The sequence below is a fragment of the Ursus arctos genome, unplaced genomic scaffold, assembly GCF_023065955.2.
Source record: "Ursus arctos isolate Adak ecotype North America unplaced genomic scaffold, UrsArc2.0 scaffold_27, whole genome shotgun sequence".
NCBI classification, from domain to species: domain Eukaryota; kingdom Metazoa; phylum Chordata; class Mammalia; order Carnivora; family Ursidae; genus Ursus; species Ursus arctos.
Genome location: NW_026622952.1, coordinates 24,795,402 through 24,816,958, shown reverse-complemented (window position 1 = coordinate 24,816,958; position 21,557 = coordinate 24,795,402). Strand labels below are relative to the sequence as shown.

General features: G+C 37.2%; 1 protein-coding gene across 1 annotated transcript in view; it reads right to left on the bottom strand.

Annotated features, from left to right (window-relative positions):
* CSMD1 (CUB and Sushi multiple domains 1) overlaps positions 1–21,557 on the bottom strand; it is a 1,583,970-nt gene that overhangs the window by 300,800 nt on the left and 1,261,613 nt on the right. The window contains exons 24-25 of the mRNA XM_048226225.2: positions 11,860–12,051; positions 11,273–11,399 (exon numbers count right to left, since the gene is read on the bottom strand). Coding sequence (XP_048082182.1) covers positions 11,273–11,399; positions 11,860–12,051 — 319 coding nt within the window. The remainder of the gene's footprint in view (positions 1–11,272; positions 11,400–11,859; positions 12,052–21,557) is intronic.

The window sequence follows — 21,557 nt, the reverse complement described above, 5'->3', positions numbered from 1 at the left end:
TTTTTTTTTAATTTTCAAATGGAGGGTGTGTTTTCTTACTGAGGCCAGCAGAGTCTGCCAAGCCCAAATATGCCACGTTGGAATATTGATTATTTTGAATTAAAGTTACTTAAGAAACAGCTGATGCAAGAGGGACACTCTTACTCCCCCTTGTCGCCCTGGAAGAGGAGATAAATGTCCGCTGTGAAATGTACCCTCCTGTACCAGGAAGAGAGACATCCTTACCACTAGGGAGAGGGAATTGAGGGCCGAGAAGGCTGTGCAACCCAACCTTGTGACTTCCTCACTAATTTACCACCCTGAGTCCTAACTTCTTTGTCTTGTTATTCTTCATGAACTTCTTATCTCCTTGTATAAAAGCTGTAAAAACTGCCTGCTCTAGGCCGTTCTTTGAGTCTCATATTTCCAATGGGGTTTCTGTACATGTGAATTAAATTTGGTTTTTCTCCTGTTAGTCTGCCTTATGTCGGTTTCATTATTAGACCAGCCCAAGAAGCTACGAGGGAAGAAGGGGAGCGTTTTCCTCCCCTACATTACTTTTTTGCTATAGATTTCTATTTCTATCCCATTTTGTTTGGCATATGGGGCATAGAAGAAAGTGATTCTCTGTATTTGTAGACAGTTTGTTTCTCGTATGTAATCATGTTCATGTATGATTCGTATTTACTTGAACAGAATGTGCAGGTTCTAATTGGAGGTTGAATATCTTTTAAAAATAAGTCCAGGGGTGCCTGGGTGTCACAGCGGTTAAGCGTCTGCCTTCGGCTCAGGGCGTGATCCTGGCATTATGGGATCGAGCCCCGCATCAGGCTCCTCTGCTATGAGCCTGCTTCTTCCTCTCCCACTCCCCCTGCTTGTGTTCCCTCTCTCGCTGGCTGTCTCTATCTCTGTCAAATAAATAAATAAAATCTTTAAAAAAAAAAGTCCAATAATTGCATGGTTCAAATCTTTTATAAGCTTACTAATTTGTTATCCATTTGATCTATGGATCAAAAAGAGTTTTCTGAAGTGTACTGAGCAATTTCCAATGTCTCCATATAATTCAGTCATGTGTAGTAAATTATGTTCTTAGCAGAATGAAAGTTCCTAACTGTCATATATTCCTGGTGAATATATACCCCTAAACAAAATATAGTCCCATGTTGTGTGTTAATAATTGCATAACAGGTATCTGCAGTAAGGAACGATAGCTAGTTTGAGTATAGAATTCCAGATCAATGGTTATTTTCCCTTAGTTCTTCAAAGACCTCCTTTGAATCTATATTGTTAAGATGTCTTTTATCGGCTAATTAATATGTGCCTTTCTTTCTTTTGCTGTTTGTTAGATCTCCTTGCCTTTGATGTCCTTCAGTCTTACTAGAATGTGTCTAGGCATTCACTGGTTTTCACCCATGCTCCTCGGGACACATTAGGCTTAATAACTGCAAAATCCACATAGTCTATCTATTCCAGAATTTTAGGTAATGTAGGGAATAACTATCACTGTAGAATTATGAACTACTTATGTAACTGTCACTGTAGAATTACTTTTATACTGTGTGCTTGTAGTACTTTTTGATAAAAATAAAAACTAATGAAGAAAAAAAAAGGAGGAAACTTATTTAAGTGATTTCTCTGTGTATAAATCAGGCAATACACTCTGAACTATGTGTGAAATTGTTTTCTAGAAAATACAGATTATCAAAATTGACTCCAGGAACTCAATATACACAAACATACAGAAATATACATCCTATATTTATAAAAATATTTTTAAATTGGTGATAAATTGAAAATAACATAAATGGTCAACAACGAAGGAATTAAAAGGCCAGTACATATTGATATATTGGCATATCTATCTATCTAGAGAGAAGTCTGTAAAATATAGCTAAGTGAAAAAATAAACAAGTATGAAACACTATGATTTTTAATTATCTCATATAAATAATTTTGTTTATTAATTCAAATAGTTTTCCTATAGATTTTAGGAGAATTTTATAACTTCAGATGGTAAAATTTAATATTAATTACTTTTTCCATTATAGAGATTTTTTTTGTATAATTAAAATACATTTACTTCAGTAAAGAACAGTTAAGAGTTTAGTCCCCGAGGCTGGGACTAGAACACTGAGGCCCACTATCACCGCTTCTAAATAACATTATTCTGGAGATTATAGCCATTGCAATAAGGCAAGCAAAAGCATAAGACTTGGGGAAAAGAAAGTAAACTATTATTATGGTAGATAACATAACTGTATGCATGGAGAAAACTTGAAAACCTACAAACTCTTAGAATTAATAAGAAAATTTATAAAAGATAAATATAAAACTATAATTTGTTTTCATATAGCACCCCAAAATGCATAGCGACATAAAAATACTATTTACATTAATATTTTAAAAAATCCTGTAGGTAGGAATAATTCCAACAAAAGATGTGCAAGACCTCCATGCAGAAAACTGCAGAGCATTACCAAAACAGTTTATATAAGATCTAAATAAATATATCTAACATCATGTTAGGGATCAGAAAATTCAGCACTGTAAATAATGTAACTTTTCCCTAAATTGATCTATTGATATAATGTGATTCTAATCAAAGTCCTACAAATTTCTTTTGTAGAATGTAACAAATCTTTCTAAAATAAATATAGAAATGCAGAAGGACAAGAGTAGTTACAGCAATCTATATTACAAAGAATAAAGCTGGAAGATTATAGTACCAGTTATCATGACATATTATAAAATAACTAAGTAATTAAGATAGAAAAATATCTATATATCTAGATATATCTGGTTTATGATAATGATTGCATTGTAACGTGCAATGAAGAAAGATTGACTTTTTAACACATGGCCAGTTTAATTTTACCTAATGATAACACCACCAACAATAAAATAACTAAGTATTTTTCATACATACACAAAAATCAATTCCGGATGAAAGAGAGACATAAATGTGGAAGTTTAAATAAATCTGCAAGAAAACCTAAGATATTATTTTTATAATTTTGGAGATGCAGAATTTCTTAACATGGACCCCCAAATACTAACAACTCCAAAAAACATTTGACATAACACAATTTAAATACAGGTAAGAAACACACTAACTATAAAAGAAAAATGAATTTAAAAAATTTCACTCATTGAAATTAAGAACCTATGTTTATCAAAAGACATTATGATACCAAAAGATTGACCATAGAGTAAAAGGGTAAGTGTGAAACATATAATTAGCAAATAATTGCTTTCAGGATATATAAAAACTACATACACCTCAATAAATAAAAGAGGCATTCTGGCACAGAAAAAAAAGAGGGTAAAAGACTTCAACTGGCAATTCATAAAAGAGGATATTCCAAAGGCCAATCAGAGAATGCAAATTAAAACTACTACATACCCACTAGAATGTCTAAAATGAAAAAGACAGTCAATGTCAAGTGTAGTTAGAAGGTGAAGAACCTGGAAATCTTATTTACCTGGTGATAGGAGTAAAGACAGGTATGACCACTTTGGAAGATCATTTGGCAGAATCTACCAAGGCTGAGTATAGGACTCACCCTTACTCAGACATTCCAGTTCTAGGTATGCATCCAAAGAAAACATGCATGCATTCACCAAATAATACATGAAAGCATATTCAACATGGCAACCCAAACCAGACAAAAACAATCCACATGTCCATCAACACACAGCATGAATAAATAAGTCATGGTGTATTCACGCAATAGAATAATCTAGCTATATCAGTGGGAGTGAAGGTTTAAGAAATGAAGATACATTACCACACTGCATAATTCCATTTTATATAGTGTTCAAGTTAGGCAAGACTCATCTGAAGGCCACAGTGATCATCGTTGAGAATGAATGATTTAAATGGAGCTCAAAGGGCACATGTTGTGTCTTGGTGATGCTCTATTTCTTCATCTGGTTGCTGGTTACGCAGGGTGTTATTTTGTGAACAAGCCATACATGATACTTTGTGCTGTTTCAAGCATGTACGTTATATGTTAATGAGAAGCTTCCACAGACAACCAGCCAACTATGCACCTAAGTGCCATGAAATTTGCCAATCTGGAAAATGTCTCATGACTCCAACAACAAAAATGATATAACAAAGTTTAAATACAAATAAAGCAACAGCCATTTAAAATAAAACCATTTAAAACAAAAGAAATACTAAAAGTCAATATGCCAGACACTATACCGCTAGGTAGGGAACATTTAAAAATCAAACGAAATATAATATCATCACTAAAGAACTCACACTTATTTCAGACACAGACACATGAGAAAAAAAAAAAGACATACACATTGCAATGCATAGCATCGCAAGCTCCAACAGTTATGAATAAGGTCAGCGTAGAAGGACATGTGTCCAATTCTGCCTCAAGATGTCTCAGAGGGGTCTTGTCAAGCAGAGAGAAATAAGGAAGGAAATTCAAGTAAAGGCAGAAAGACAGAAATAAGTAAACAAATAAATATGTCAAAAATGTTAAAATATGAAAGCTGAAAATAAATATAACAAACAAAATGTCGTAGAGACTTTTTTTTCCCTGCCAAATTGACAAAGATTAAAAGGCTTTGTTGGGTTTCGGTGAAAATGTGGAGACTCTTCCTTTTCATACACTGTTGGAGGCCATATCTACTCTTTTTAAAAGCAATTTTGTAATGGCCATAAAAACTTAAATGTGCACATACAGCATGGCTGGTAACAGGGAAAAACTGAAAATAACCCAGATATCCTGACAGGGCATGGTTTAAACAAATGCTGGTACATTCGGGCAATGGAATAACATGCAGTGATGTGATAGGTTGAGGTGGAATTACAAGTAAGAACCGAGAACTTTGACTATATTCATTAACTGAAAAAATGCTCAGAATAACATGTGACATGACACTATTTTTGTAAAAATAATTCAATAAATAGATAAATGAATAAATCAAATTTTATATATTCATGTTTGTATAGAGAAATTATAGAAATATATGTCAAATTTTCAACTGTAGTTATGTTTCACATCTAAGGTGACAGTGAACTACCTTTCAGGCTTTCTATTTTTCTGTAACACTTTTCTACTATTTCAAAAATAAGGGAAAAAATAGACACTTTGAATAATATGTCAATGGGCTTTAATTTATTCTGCATATAATAAGCAGACAAAATAATCTTTCTTTGAAGCGGGCAAGTGAAACAATCAATTTTGTATCATAGATAGATTTGTAATAAGATATGTAAAAATGTGTCCATCATTTGACCCAGCAAAAAATTTTGTGGTTGTTTATTCTAAGATATTAATTACAAATAAAAGCAAAGGTTTACTTGCAATACTATTTGGCATATGATTATGGATAATATCAAAAATTAGAAATAACATAAATAACTAACAAGAGCTACAACATTTAATGACACACTCACACTGTAGAATGTGCATAGTTACATGTAAGACATATGTCAACATGCTAACAATCATATATGGTAGAGGGATAACGGGAGTCTTTTTTTTGTTTGTTTGTTTTACAATTTTCAAAATGTCTCTCTGTGCCTTCATTTTTCAGCCATATTAAATTAATGTTGTTAATAAAGAAAATAAAACATGTTCCCTAGAGTGAGAACAGTAGACTAGAGAAAGCCCTCACAGAATGGTCAGTTAGCACGCCTCATGGATTACAAGGGTCTGGATGAGGGAGCAGTGACAATGGTGAGTGGGCAAGAGCTATCCGGGAGCATCAGTCATAGAATTAATGAGACATGAGGATCACATGAGACGCGAGGATCACATGAGAGAAGCTTGTGATATGAAGAGTTTTGCCTTCCATCCTTGGATACATGGTTATGATGTTAACACAGACAATAAGTTTAGAAGGAAGGTTGTTGTAGGACAGAAATGCTGAGTTCAGAGAGGAAAATAGGTTATTTTTAGATGGGATAATAAGAGTGAAAGTTCTGTTGAGGAGTTTGGCATTTTAACTGGGTCCTAATAGATGGGAAGAATCTGGAGATGAGGCAACAGGAATAATTGGGGAGAGCAGAGGTCAAGAGACAGAGCTGGTATAGCCCAGTTGGGATTAGGGACTAATGTATATATGAGTAGTTGGAGATAAATTTGTAAAGGCACAGTAAGCCAAATCAAAGACAGTATTACAGCTCTGGTTAAGGAGCTTAAGCTTGCTGATCAGCAATGGGAGTGTTCAAGAGACTGGGCAGGGTAAAAAGCATGGATTTGGAAAGGTCAGCTGGGAGACGATTAAAATAAGGAAGGTAATGAGCATGTTAAATAAGGAACTGGAAGCGGCAGATAACAAGAAAGGAAGATAAACAAATGGAGAGCCGACAAGGCTTTGGCTCATATGCAGCTAATTTTTTTCTCATTGCTTATTATGAAGACATTTAATGTAATTACCAGATGAATGCAGTGAGACATATACTAACATCTTGGGTTTTCTATTTGGGAAAATATTGGAGACTGAGGAAGGAGAAATAAGGAAGAGTGAAGATAATACTGAAAATTAGACTCCCCAGCCAGTTGGGGGAAGGTGGATATTAACAGAAATCAGGAATAGAAGTAGAAACTGGAACAGTGGGCATGATAGTAGTAATGGTGGAAGTTGAGGAGTCTGAAGTCTATCTGTGGGGAGCTCCTCATTTCTGAAACAGCGGTAATGCCAATGTTTCCACTGCCAGCTCCTCCTATAACTCCATCTACATTCAACCTGAATTTCACTTCCTGTGTTACCACTTTTCATTTTTTCCCCCATACTTTCATCTTTTTTGGCCAATGCCCTTATTCATGATCTGTTGATGGAAAATGTCAAGTGGGTTTATGCGGGATACAAGGTGGCACCATGACATGCTTTGCTGTCTGTGCATGAACTGAAGAGCAGATGCTCGGTGCTCAACTTCCCAGGGACTTTGAGAGAAGACATGGACAGCCAGTGATTGTGATGAGTCTCTGCTATTTGTGTAGTGATATGGGAACCCAAGAGCTAAAAGAGAAGTCTGTCCTTTATAAAATCCTTCCCAGTCAGTCTACACATTTCTACTGCAATTATCAATTGTGTTGTTAGAGAACTAGTGTTGATTAAACAGTCATACCTGAAATTGTGCGTGTCAGGATCCTGCAAAGTGAGGAGTGCCTGCAGCTCTCCTGTCTCTCACTCACTGTCACCTGAGTGGCTGGGGAGGTACACTAAACCCAGTGGCTGCCCCATGGCCCCAAACTAAGCACTGGAAGCTAGCCCAAGACTTGGCAGACTTGGTAGCAACACTGGTCTCTTCCCTTTTGTTAGCTGAAGTTCTCTTGGTTGGTTATTTCCTCACATTATCTCCAAAAGATAAGTATAACTTACTGTGTTCTTAATAAGAAAGGAGAAACCCTAGAGGTTTTGTCTCTGGCCTGATGTGCTTAACTGCTATGTCATCAAAAGTCTTCCAGCTTGGGTTTCCAGCATGTTTCCTAAGGCTCAACATTGAGATTGGATAGAAGTGTCTAATGAATGGAGGTCATTGGACTGCCATTTTCCACTTGACCCTATTTCTTATGGGGATCTTGAAGTCTGGTCAAAAATAAATTAAAATATCCCTAGATTTCCAAGCTAGATCTCACTGTACTCTTTCTACCCCCAAATACACCTGGGAAACAATTCTAAGACACATCAGGGTGAGATGAGGACCACCAACCCACATTTTACTTTCTGTGAAAGTCTGAATAGGGACAGTTTTGACAATCTTGGTAAATTTTTTATCTATCTCTGATGTTTCTAATACTGCATGGGCTTTTCTAAAATAATTCCCTTCAACTATACCTCCAAATGCAATTTACTGTGAATGATTAGGAACAGAAATACTTTCAAAGCGAGTTTTCCAATTACACTTGCAGAAAAGCAATTAAAACCAAGGAACAATATACACATGCTACTATGTGAAATGTGGCCTCTAATGTTGCTTGCTGAAGATGTTTATAGTGCTATTACCTTTATTGTATAAATTATAGCTTTGCTCAGCAATGAAATACATGGACTCTCTTAGAGAAATGTCTATGTATAACACTAAATGTGGCTAAATTTAGTACAATGTCTTGTGATTAGACTTTTAATTAAATTCGGCTCAGGTAACTGCTTTATAGAATATATGTTAAAATTACAAGCCTCTTCCAGACCCAAGTGCAACAACAACTATTTAGGGTTCTTCTATTACCTTGAACAAAAACTTACAGCAATATGCAATCAGAAATTGCTCTGGGCTTCAGTGAAATCAAAATAGGCCCAGTAAGAATTGGCCCTGAAGTGTGTAGAAACCATCCCTTTTATAATTCCTGGGATCCTGTTGCTTATTTGTTCTCTAAGAGTGAAAAAATTTACACTAAAGAAATCATAGTTTGAATCCATAATAATAAATTCCATTTATATCAAGAATTTTTAATACTTAAATTCATCCCTGGACTCATGTTTATATACCTGATGTATTGTTCATGATCAAGTAAATGGTGTGGTCAATATTGGTTATGTTACCAGTGGAAAATCTAAGACTTCATAATCAGCCAACAAATATCAGAGCTAAGACCAGACCCTATTTTTCTGAGTATTAGTATTAGTACTATTTTGAGCACAAAACTGTACATCATAGACTTTTAAGTATGTTTTATTTCCAAAGCACCACACTAAAAATAATATATATTTTCTTAATGAAGAGAAATCACCAGAAACATTTTGAGACAATGTTGAGTAAATTAATTATAAATACTGATGCTTCCTTTTTAATTTCCTGTTTAGGAAGGGCTTTATGGCTTAAATCAGAAATATCTGTTTACAAATTTTATAAGATTAATTCTCACGTGTGAAAAATATGGCAGAAACAAAAGACAGTCCCAGAACAACAGATTGGTGTATCCAATTTTCTTTCCCCCTAGAATCCTAATGGTTAAAAATCAAAGCCAGTTCATGATATCAAAGGTATACATTTTTTATTACTTCAACTCATTTCTTTATTACTTTCTTTTCTCTTTTCTTATTAAAATGTTAATGAAGTATTAGATTCACCTGCAAAGAATGAATTCATCACTTGGTTTGCATTTAGGAGAAGAGTGCTCAGTTTAATTCTCAGGAAACAAATCACAAAGGAACTTGAAAAAAAATTTAAAAATTTGAAATCCTCCTAGAAGAAAATATATCCTGTTTATGTAAACTATTTTGTCAAACATAAAGAATTCCTAGAAGTGTTTAAAATAAAAACTAGTGTAGCAGCTTTTATAATACTCAGATCAAGCATTCAGGAATTCAAGGTTAAGAACTAACATTTAGTTTTATTTAGTTCAATGGAAATCTGACTGTATTTATTTCCATAAAGAATACAGATTCTTAAATTGTTACTCAAATATACCTTATTTTTGTCCCAATAGATCAATAATTATCTAAGTAATCATATATCTTAAGGACACAAAACTGTTTATTTATTTTTTAAAAGATTGTATTTATTTATTTACTTTAGAGAGAGAGAGAGTGCACAGACTGGGGGAGGGAGAGGGATAAGCAGACTCCACGCTGAGTGCAGGGCTAGATCTTACAACCCTGAGATCGAGACCTGAGCCAAAAATCAAGAGTTAGATGTTTAACAGACTGAGGTATGCAGGCACCCCAAGGACACAAATTTATTTTTAAATTAGTTATTATAAAATTAGATATTGCATTATATACATGATTTAAGTTCTTTCTCTTGCTTCTCTTAAGTAATAATAATAATTTTTTCTTAGGGTTTGAAAGTGATAATGGTTCGTGCCATGTTAGTTTAAGATGGCAAGATGTTCGTGCCATAACTTGAAAACAAGCAGGTGGATTTCAGAGGACGGATATCATATGAAGGGAACAGAGTATCATGGGTAGAATGTGCATCTCCCCTTGGCTTTCATTCCATTTTATTGTCACTAAGTTATAAAGTTGCAGTATGGTGGATCCATGTCTGTTTAACTTACATTTCTAAGTTTGCCAGTGTGCCTTTTGTGAATAAGGACACAAAATCAGTGCTTTGTGAATGTATCTATCCACACATTTGCCCTAGAAAGAGGTGTCTGGGTTTGACCTCCACTTGAGTCAACTTCATGTATTTGAGGAGGGAGCTGAATTGGCCATTTAGTCTCTCGTGGACATAATGGCACACAGGTGGGGAGAATGGACCAGAGACCTGGGGATTAGGGCTTTTGGGGGTGAAACAGAGTTTTTAAACAATAAATTTTGTACAGAGATTTCAGAACTAATACAATGAAAGGGAAAAATTAATGAAGCTAGAAAAACGGTTTTATGAGGTACTGCAAAGTGCTCTTCTTGTTCCTCAAGAGCAATAATCAAGAAGCAACTTATTTTGAAATTACCTTTTGATTTATGTGCTGTGGTTTTTGACACAGCCTTCTGACTAGAACATGGAAAAGTTACTTTAAAAAGATTACTTTTTGTTGGTTTACTTATTGGTATAAAAAATTTGCCATAATAGCTGAGAACGATCAATTGAAATACAACACTTTCTTTTGAAATGTTTGCACAATTTTCTGTGATTATTTTTAAAGATTTTATTTTATATGTGTAACTTTAGATTTCTTGGTCTACCTCCAACTTACTTTGATATATTACAAATGACCACATATTCTCCCCATCCTTGTATGCAAGCCCCTTTTCAGTATGACTTTGCTTTTTTTTCGGGCAAGGGGTGGAGTTTATTTCTTCAAACCTTATCTTGCCTGCTGATGAGTTTTGTTTTGGCAAATGGCATGTTAGCAAATGAACGGAAGCCCAAGATGGAAAAGTTTGTCATCTCTTGCTGCCAGAAACCTTCCACCATGAGTAGTTACTGAAGGAACAGAAGTCTGGTCTGAAGAGGCCCCAGCATTCCGAACCATCAGCTGAGATCTGCATACCTGAGTGAGGCCATCCTGGACCATCACCCTGTCAAGCTTGCCCAGGTCAGCACTGCCCAGTCAACACACAATGTCATGGGCAGATAAATAATTGTTTTCTGCAACTACATTTTGGGGGCCAATTTGTTATGCAGCAAAAGCTAACTGATACATTTAATTTATTTTTCTCCTTTTTTATAGATGGCTTCACACCAGTTCTCAAAGGAATTCCAAAGTGAGCGTATGAGCTAACAGAAAAATTTACACACACCTTTACCTGTTTTCCTTTGACTCAGAAATGTAAAAACAATTGTGGATAATAATAGATGTACCATTATCTCTACTACAAAATGTCAAAATACACTCCTCTATTCTAAAACCCTCTGAAACCAGAATGAAACAGGTACCTGATGGTCTTTCCCGGGTCTGCCTCTATGATCCAGGTGCAGTGGAGGTTGTTGTCATAGGGGGCAGGGTAGCCAGGAGACAGGATGCGCCCGGACGTGGCAGCGTGGATCTGACCCCCACACTCCGCTGCAAGAGACACAGACACTTGAGGAGACTTCCTCCAGGCCCCACAGGTTTCGATTTAGCTATTTTAAAAACAAAAGCCCAAATGCTCACATCCACATTATGTTAACTAGCCAAGAAAAAAAAAATATCACAATCATCTGTCTCCATCATTTCTTTCCTTTCCTTGTTCCCCAGTAGTACCCTGATGGAAAGCCATTGCCCAGTATGTAATTCCAGTCAAGAGTATAAAACAATGAAACACTCCTGTTATAATTCTCATAATAATTCTGTGCCGTAAAAGAGTACCAAGAAATCCTTCTTTTGTACATAAAACAAAATCCAGAAAACCACGCTTATCTTGGAAGTACATAACGAGCCTACATTGGAGAGAGAGCAGAAGCATCCTGCCCTCTTCCAAGGCCCTGGATCTCAGCCCTCAGGTCTGCTTTTGTGTCGCGATGGAAGCCGCTGCCCAACTCACCCACACAGGAAGGCAGTGGTTTGTCCCACACTCTGCGGTCGCCACTGAGGCAGGTCAGCGTGTCGCTGCCGTGCATGGCGTAGCCCGGGTTACAGCTGTACAGAACCACAGTGTCAGTAAAGTGGCCTTCATCTCGGATCCTATAGCCATAGTTAGGGATTCCTGGATCCTCACACTTTACTAGGTCAAAACCTGTGAGAAAGGAGAGGAAAGATTGAGTGGAAGTAATGGTAGTGAGCAACAAAGACAAAACAGAGAAGGTTATCGAGTGCCCCTCGAAGCGTGGAAAGAAAAAGAAGATAGTGAATTTAAAAAGGGAAGAGCAAATGTGGGGCTCAAATGGATTTTGTTTGTTTGGTAACCATTTGTTGTTTCAGGATGTTGGGTCATTTTTTTGGTTCTTATCTATTTATATGATAATAAGGAGAGTCTTTTTTTCTAAGAGTTCCAAATTGTCACCTACTAATCCATATTGCCTGCTGGCATGCTGGATTCTCCAGTATGCCTCAAAGCCTTCTCTCACTGAGCCACAAGCTTTTCCTGCTTCCACATCCCCTCTCTGTGAAGCCCAAACCTTCCAGAAGGAGGGGCTGGCCATGCCTATCTCCAGGACACTCTTCAGTCTTTACTGCCAGCACTCACTCTAGCCTACAGTCAAGAGCCACCCACCTTCACACAGACTTCCTCCACCTCTCCAAGATCTTACGGTTCCTGGGAAATTAAAAAGTTGTTCCTACTCACAGATGATGGGCTCGTGAATTTCCACCTGCCACACTCCCACGGCACACAGTGAAGGGGAAGACAGGGCAGCTAATGTCAGGCACAACGGGAACCCCAGAAATGAATCACGATAATGACTTCCTCAAACTTAGCTCTCAAACTCAAAGAAATAGATGACAGAAATGAAGATTTAGCTTCTGCAGAACTGAGAGCTATATATTGCTTTTATGTGAGGCAATATTTTAAGGCCATCTGTGGAGACAGTCTTACGCTAACATTTCTCTCCTCAAATCCTGATGCAAATGTTGACCATTCTAAAGAGTAAAGCTGGAAACTTGATGTACCACATGGTCTGTTTACATTACTTCAACCTAACTTTGACTTCTTCCTTTCTTCCAGGAAGAAAGAAGGAAAGAAAGAAAGAAAGAAAGAAAGAAAGAAAGAAAGAAAGAAAGGAAGGAAGGAAGGAAGGAAGAAAGAAGAAAGAAAGAAAGAAAGAAAGAAAGAAAGAAAGAAAGAAAGAAAGAAAGAAAGAAGGGAACTTGTGATTTTTGCTAAGTCTGCCTGCCAGATTTGCATTTTGAGATGGCTTCCATGAGGACAATATACCAATAAATTCACAATATAATTCCACCCTGATGGTCTCTACATAATCAAGATCGAGTTCTGTAACTTTATATAGGGGAGAGAAAATTATAAGTGGTCATTTACACTCAGTTGCTAAGGTAAGTCTCTTTGCTACAAGTTTCCTTCTACAAAGAGTTAATCTTTACCAACTTTACCAACTGTGCCTTTACAATGACTCTGATCTGTTTAAGAAATGCAAGTGATTTTAATTCAGGATGCCCAGAAGGAAAGAACATAAGAGTCTACCAATTCCAGTGCAAAACAAAGGGCTATTTTCAATCGCCACGAAGGAGAGGCAGGCATTAAGGGGAACGGTCTCAGGGCTCATGCAGGTATTTGACTAGTCTGACCACAGAGTGCCAACACACTGGGCTGAAAGTAAGACGTAAGCTGTTGCATTTGCGTCTGACAGAAAACCATGGGATGTAAGTGTCACAAAAGGCCTTACTGATTCATTACCCTGAGCTTCTCTTTTTACAAAAGGAAAAAAAGAACTAAGTCTCGGTTGTTATTTTATGTAGCTCTTGGGATAGCAGTGAGGGCATCTGAGCAGGGCTTTAAAGCAATGCTGCCTGGGTGTGAGGAGCTGAGAAACCCACCCCTGGTCTGGAGCAGAGAGGAACCACCAAGGAGGCGAGGGCATTCACTGGCCACACCTGAGGAGGGCCGCACTAATCTTAGAGACAACATCTCAAAATGTTTCACTATTTTGAAGTCAGATTAAGTATCTGACATAAATAAAATTGAAAATATTCAGTAGACAAAAATCCATGCATACAAATTACAAAGAAGAGGGCGCCTGGTCGGCTCAGTCCTTAAGCGTCTGCCTTCGGCTCAGGGCGTGATCCCAGGTCCCTGGGATTGAGCCCCGCATCAGGCTCCGTGCTCCGCTGGAAGCCTGCTTCTTCCTCTCCCACTTCCCCTGCTTGTATTCCCTCTCTCACTGGCTGTCTCTCTCTCTCTCTGTCAAATAAATAAATAAATAAAATCTTAAAAAAAAAAATTACAAAGAAGAGCCAAGTACCTATCCCAATGGTTCATACCCTTGTGACAGGATGCCGGGCAAACTAAGAAATCTGTATGAGCAATGACAGCCTTAAGTTCTAATGGGCCGTGCAGGTCTTGTCCACGAAGAGCAAGGTCTGTGCAAGACAGCAGGCCCTGAGAGACAGTGATGACCTGTGATGACCTGCTGTCCCGCGGAAATCCACACGTCCTGTGACACAAGAGTCTGAGCTTTCAAGGAGCACCAGAAATCTGGATTTTTTTTTTCATTTAAATTAATGATTGTTGAATGAATAAATATTCTGAAAGTGGAGATGTTTAGAATCCTGAATCAGACTGTTAGAATCAGATGTGAATCACACAAAGAACTAGATGATTTTATTGACTTTTGGCAAAGGCTTTCATGAGATTTGTATTTTTTTTAAGATTTTATTTATATATATATATATATAAAATATATTTTTAAAAGCATATATATATATATATATATATATATATATATATATATATATATAGTAAAGGACAAACAAGAAAACAAAGATGTACCAACAAAAATATCTATCAAACTTTATTTGGGGCGGACTTTGTAGAGAAATATCTGTTTTATAACTTTTTCTATCATTTAATCTTGATTTTTTTAAACCACATCTAGTCACACAGAGAAGTTCAGCCAAGTTATTTCTGATAGGGAAGTTAATCTTTCTGGTATCAGCAGTCCCTTATTTCTTATGATGCCTTCTATTATTTTTTCAAAAGTTCACTTAAGTCCTCAATGGCATCACAAAATGTATTATTTAGAAAAAGTTCTACACTTGATTCTTAAGTGCCCAAAGCCTCCAGGCCGACCCAATGTCATTATATGAAATATATACCTCTTCCCTGTCAGAAAGTTGAAAGATATTTGGATAGTCCAATTTTCCAATCTTCATTCCACTGAAGAGAACTTTGTTCTTGCAAAACTGTTCACATGATTTAACGATTCACTCCCACTTATGGATGGAACCATAGACCTTTATTCCTGGATGTCTTGAAAGGACTAGAGAAAGATCTTCAGAAACCCAAAATTTCTCTTCCAGTTTGACTGTGGGACTCAGTCTGTCCACAGGCACCAGAAACAGCCCAGCTCCCTTATTTCTGTCCACACATTAAATGGAATTCATTTCGACTAAGTTTTGCTTGCTTTGGGGTGAAGGAGTCATGATATCACTGTCTAAGCATTTCCTTTTTTTTTTTTTAATGCCAGTTTATTTTTTTTAAGATTTTATTTATTTATTTGATAGAGAGAGAGTGAGAGAGAGAGAGCAGGAGAGGGGGGAGGGTCAAAGGGAGAAGCAGACTCCCTGCTGAGCAGGGAGCCCAAGGCAGGGCTTGATCCTGGGACACCAGGATCATGACCAGAGCCGAAGGCAGATGCTTCACTGACTGAGCCACCCAGGCGCCCTTCTAAACATTTCAACATTGCTTTTAACCATTGGTAAAATAAGTTGCATTGATGTATAACAGCGGAAGTCTGAAGCAGCCAAATAAAACTCTGATGTTAATTCCATGCCCATTTCAGGAAAGGATTTTTCTGTGGTTTATCAAAAACATCTCAAAAATACTTTTAAAGATTTATCTTTAGATCTACAAAGATATTCCTCTAATGAAGAGATATTTCCATTTTAATCTGAATCTAAAACACTTCATAATAATCAGTCTTAATACTGCTAAAGAGTAATGCTTTTAAAAATATAGAGAAGGTATCCTTTCCAATCTTGAAGCCAAGAGCCTGCAGGAAATCAGTGCAGCAAATACTGATCTGTATAATCTTTATGCCTCAGAACCTTTAAAAAGATTAAATCAAGTTATTTGTTTCGAAACATTATCTATTAAGAGTTGAATTGTATTGAATTTATTTAGCAACTCCACTGATTTCTGTTTTTCTGTGATTTCTTCTAAAGTCATATAAATAGCAAAGATGCTTTGGACCAAATGTTCCAGTGAAAACAAACTGTAAACATCAGGCTGATGAAAATGACTACTCCGTATCTTTTGCAGTATTTACCCAGTCTCTATATTTTTGAAGGATTAAATTCTATATATCTTGAACATCTAACAAAATATTAGTGTTATAAAACCCTTCCACTTAACTCTCAAGTATTTGGTCTAGTTCTTATCTTCCAAATACAGCACTTGTGGGAGAGGAGAGCCAGCTATGGATTTAATCCGTTTTGTGCCTCGAGGCTGAGCCCTGCCACAGTCATGTGAATTCCTCCAGCCTCTGTCTACAGAGCCCTTGAGAAGGTACATTCATGTGCAGGCAAGCTTTGGGAAGACAACTGAACACAAGGAGAGTGCTTGTCATTTACGCATCTCTGCCTTCTCCTATGAATGACCGGAAAACCTTCAAATGTTTATAGAAGCCTGTTATCAAATAACTTTACCTTAGACTTATTTCAATTTGAATAATGTACTTTTTGGTAAAAATCTCCTTGGTAATATAAGAAAGGTTGCCATGTGCAAAAACAAAACAAAACAAACACAAAACAAAAAACAAAACAAAAAAACCAAACGCAAACAAACAAAAGACACACACACACACAGGAAACAGAGTTTCATATTTGTGTTCAGTAAAAAGAAGTATACTGAATTACATATATTTTTATTCACTCCTTGATTGGCAGTAGTCTAGAAAGAAATGTGGTTTGAGCTCGGAGCAGAGCTTCAGGTTATCGTGGTGGTTCGCTCAAGACGTAAAGTTCATTAACAGTGAATTATCTGAAATGTTTGATTGATTCCTGTTTTTTAAACACAACTCTCATTATGTAGGAATGAAATTCTAGGTGAAGTATGTGTGCTCGCCTTTGAGTTTTAAATTATCGTTTATGAAATTATACATCAATGTAGTGTTTTAGCTGTAGCTGTTACTGGTTTCAAATTGATTTTTTTATCAGCTACTTTTTTCTCATTTGGTTTATTTATTTTTCCCAAATACTGTTCTACTATTGCTGTTATTTCCTAATTATGCAGGAAGATACTCTGAATTTCCCCAAAATAGCATTATTCAACAGGATGGTGAAAACATCTCAACAGAAAAGTGAGTTCCTGAGCTCCAGAGTGAAATATCAAAAAGCTTGTTGAAGTCCAGAATGGAAATCAGATACCAAAGTAATCACCTCCTTTTCTGGGACCATCTTGGTTCTCATGAACTATGTCACTAACACATCATAAAACAAGGTAATCATAGCTAAAAATTCCAGGAGTCCATCTTGAAATATTTTATAATTCTAAGTATATTGTATTCATCCAAAATGAGTCTTTCATGTGGACTATACTCTGGCCTTGCAGAGAGCTATGCAGTGGTTCAAGGGGTCAATATCCATTCTGGGAAGGCTTCGCGAAAGAATTTGCATTGTCCACCTCTTCTTGCTGATGTTTAACACTGCACCCCATTTGTCCCTGTTCAGGGTATTTAAAACGGAGGTTTGGGGAATTGGAGCAGAATCAAGGTCAGCATCTCAGGCATCAGGGCATGGAGACAGGTGGGCTGAGGGCATTTTACTCTGAAGCAGTTTTTAAATCCATCCAACTGGTGAATAGTGTTCTAATTCATACTCTGTGGTAAGGGCTTATGATCAGCACATTATCTAAATTTTTAAAACAGATCTGTGACTTATGAGGCTTATTTGTTAGGTACTATGAGTAGAATTGTATGGAATAGGGCTCTCTTTTCCATGGTCTACTTATTTACACAGGTAAGAAAATACATATTTTAAAAACAATATGGTACTTGTTACGGCAAAGTTTCCTGGGAAGGTTGAGAGAGGCACAGAAAGAAATAGGAAGGCTGGGCACAGCTTTGCAGAAGAGATATAATTGAGTTCATCTGAAAGGATGGTAAGCATTGGAGGTTCTAGAACCAGAGGAGAAGTCTCCAAATAATGTCTTCACAGTTATGGGGTGGTTTGGAAGAATATGGCATATCCTGGCATGCAGAACAATTTCCAGTAGCATGTGTGTCTAACTGATGCTTTGCTTAAAGCATCAGGAGAGGGCTATCCTGCAGCCCCAGGGAGTGTAGAGTGACTCAGTGCGCAGGGGGTAGGGGTGGGGAAACGGGTGTCTGCACAAGGAAGCAACCCACAGCTATTTGTAGCATTTCAGAGAGATAATCAGAGCCACTATGGAGTATGGATTGGAGTGAGGGGAAAAAACAGCAGGAAAAATTAAGCAATGTTTATCTAGCACTGAGGGTGGGCTTCAGCGGCGGGATAAGGGCTAGTGCATGAGGTAAAATCGTGTGTGTGTGTGCGCGCACACGTGTGTGCATGCAAACATGTCATCGCGTAAGTGGGGCCTGAGAGATGAGTGGAGGCAGTGGAGGGATGGCTGTGACTGGGGGGGGCGGGCAACACAAGAGAAGGCACTGAGCTTGCGTAAGGGCATGAGGGGGAGGAGAACCATCACAAGCCCTAATGTCCGTGTCATCTCACAATGATCCAGTGCGTGGTCCAGGAAAACAAGCAACTCCTTCATCGACAGACAACTTCTTTTAGAAATAATTAAACGTGCTCTGAACATTTGGGGGGCGCGACAAAAGACGATGTCAGGCCATACGGAGTTTACTGTCCAATAGAGGAATCCGACACGACGATGAATAGCGACAGACTGTCCTGAGCACCTCAGCAACAGGAATATGGACACAGTGGATGGACACAGACAGAATCCTACAACTGCACGTGCCGGTTCTCCGTACTGCCGACCCTGCTTTCTGTGGCTCTTCTACTTTTCCCAATTATTTCTGTTTTGTCGTATTCGCTTCTTTTTACATTGGAGATAAATAGAGGAACATGGAATATTTTTTTTAAATAAATAGGAACTTCCATCCATTTTTGTAAGTATGGCTCCTTCTAGCATATAGAATTAAGCCCATGGTTACATGGTTAATATGAATACTTGCCTGGCATTACCACTCTCTGTTCAGATTATCCACGTCTTTTTCATATTTAAGTTTCGAACAAAAATCTTGACGTTAAAAATGATGACTTTAATTGCAAATGTAAGCTATGAATATTATTTTCATAAAATGTAATTTTTATTATGATTTCTACCTGATGATAAGGCTAGTAATTTAGGCCTAGTAGCTTAGTCCAGTAATATTTCATCTTACTGATAAAATATATCGAGAGTATAATTTCCTAATACAATGTTTTCCTTTTTTGGCCCAATATTAATGGGCATTAAAGTGAAACACAAAGATTATTTAGATAATCTTATTGAGCACACATATCTGGAAAATCTTACTCTCTAACCTACAACATTAATTAATTCATGAAATCACTTAAAATGTATTTGTAAAGTGCCTACGTAGTTCAGATACTTTGCTAGATGCTGAAAATATAAAATTAATTGATCTCCGTCCTGGCTCACCAGGAGCTCACAATCTCTACGGGAAGACAAATAATATACAACAGTTAACATCTTACATCTTAATGGGACATCCATTTGTTAATTCAATACACACTTATTATGCACTTAATATACAATGTTTCACATGACACCATATCCTGTTTCAATATACAGGCATAGCCTTACCCTTCAGGGCTCTGAGTTTACTTGGAAGTGTTACTATTACATCAACAAGCGCTTAAAAACAGAATGGGCGCACATTCAGGTGGCGACTGGAAGAGTTCACCAAGCTGGAGTCCTACGTCCTTCGTCGGGATTTCTGTGACAACAGGATGCTAGTACAGGGCAACCCATTTATAGGCAGCCACACAGTATGAAATATGGCTGCTTCTAAATGAGCCACCTGTACTTTCCAAGGGGTGCACAGGTGACCTCAAAGAACACGCCATGCTTGATGGTGGATGCTTCCATCAGGTTTACAGATAAAAACAAACATGCACAAATACATATACACATCGGTACAAAGGGATACCCAGAAATACAATGAAATGACTTCAGCCAACAAAATATCACATTAACTACATAAAATGTGATTTTGTTCTTTTCAGAATCTATTTCCAGATAGAGTGGTAGCTTTTATATTTCTTAGATGCAAGAATAGCTAAAGAAGTAACTTCCTCTCTAGAAAAGACTCTTTTCTGGGGTGCAGGGGGGGGTCCAAAAAAAATAAATAAAACTCAGCATGTTTTTGACTCTCTGACACTCACTAATTGCTTAAAATACCTCGACTATTCCAAGAATCAGATTAACTATCACTGATTTCTTTAAAATTTAGCTGTAGGAGTTTGCAATCCTGAAGAATCTTCATGTCCATATATAAAGTTCAGATGAACTGAAAACTCTAGCAATTTATACTTAACTACTTTGATATCAAAACAAGGAAGAAATTAAAGCCAGATTGAACACAGATTTTGCTAGTTTGTGAAAATAATTACCAATATAGAGCCAATACCTAGACAAAGTGGCAAGTCAAGGACATCTACTAATATATTTGTCACAGATACCACAATTAAATATATTTTGATCATACCGTCATATAATTACACATTTTTAAAGACCAAGGTATACTTTCAGCATCATTTTCTTTAAGCAAATTGAGCACTCCTACAACTCTATTACTTATGAAAATCCTGATACATGAAACGAAAATGGTGGAAAAACGGGAAAAGGGACATTAGGAACACATCACTGAGTTATTCTGAAGATTACCATTTTTTAGTAGTATAGATTTTTCAGAACATCATCTTAATTCCCATGGTCTAAAACTCAATGTTTACATTTGCATGTATTTGTATTTGTTTTTATGTGGGAATATCCAGATTGACAACACATTTAATTTTTAAATTTTACTTTAGTAGTGAATTACAAGCTGTGGCTAGTTCACTGTTTTCAGCCATGGATCTCAGGGTCTTCTTTTCACTTAGGACCCAAAAAAGGGGACAGGTATCTTTCCATAAAGACAACAGTGACTATGAAGCAGATCCCATAATTAGTACTTGTAGAGCACACACTGCGCCATGCAGTGCGTTAGGCAGATCTGTCTATGCTATCTCTTGTCATCCTGAAAATAATCTTACAAAATGGTTAATTATAGGATCCCAAGTCAGGCAGACTGAGCAGTTTTGTCACAGCTGAAACCAAGGGAAGCTCCCTGGAGAAAGACAGGTTCCTTTCAGGAGCACAGAAGTCTAGCAGCTTCACACACACAGGATTAAGGTGATGATTCGTGATACAGAGTGAGTGGGGCCCCTCCCCACCTCTTACTCGGTTCTGAGAGGAACTTCTCCCAATGATGGCTGTGCCCACCCCTCCTCCAGCTGTCCTTGCTCGGAACAGGGATGCAGGGACTATCCAAGACACATCCTGACAAACTAGATAGGAGATAGTACGGTCTCTTC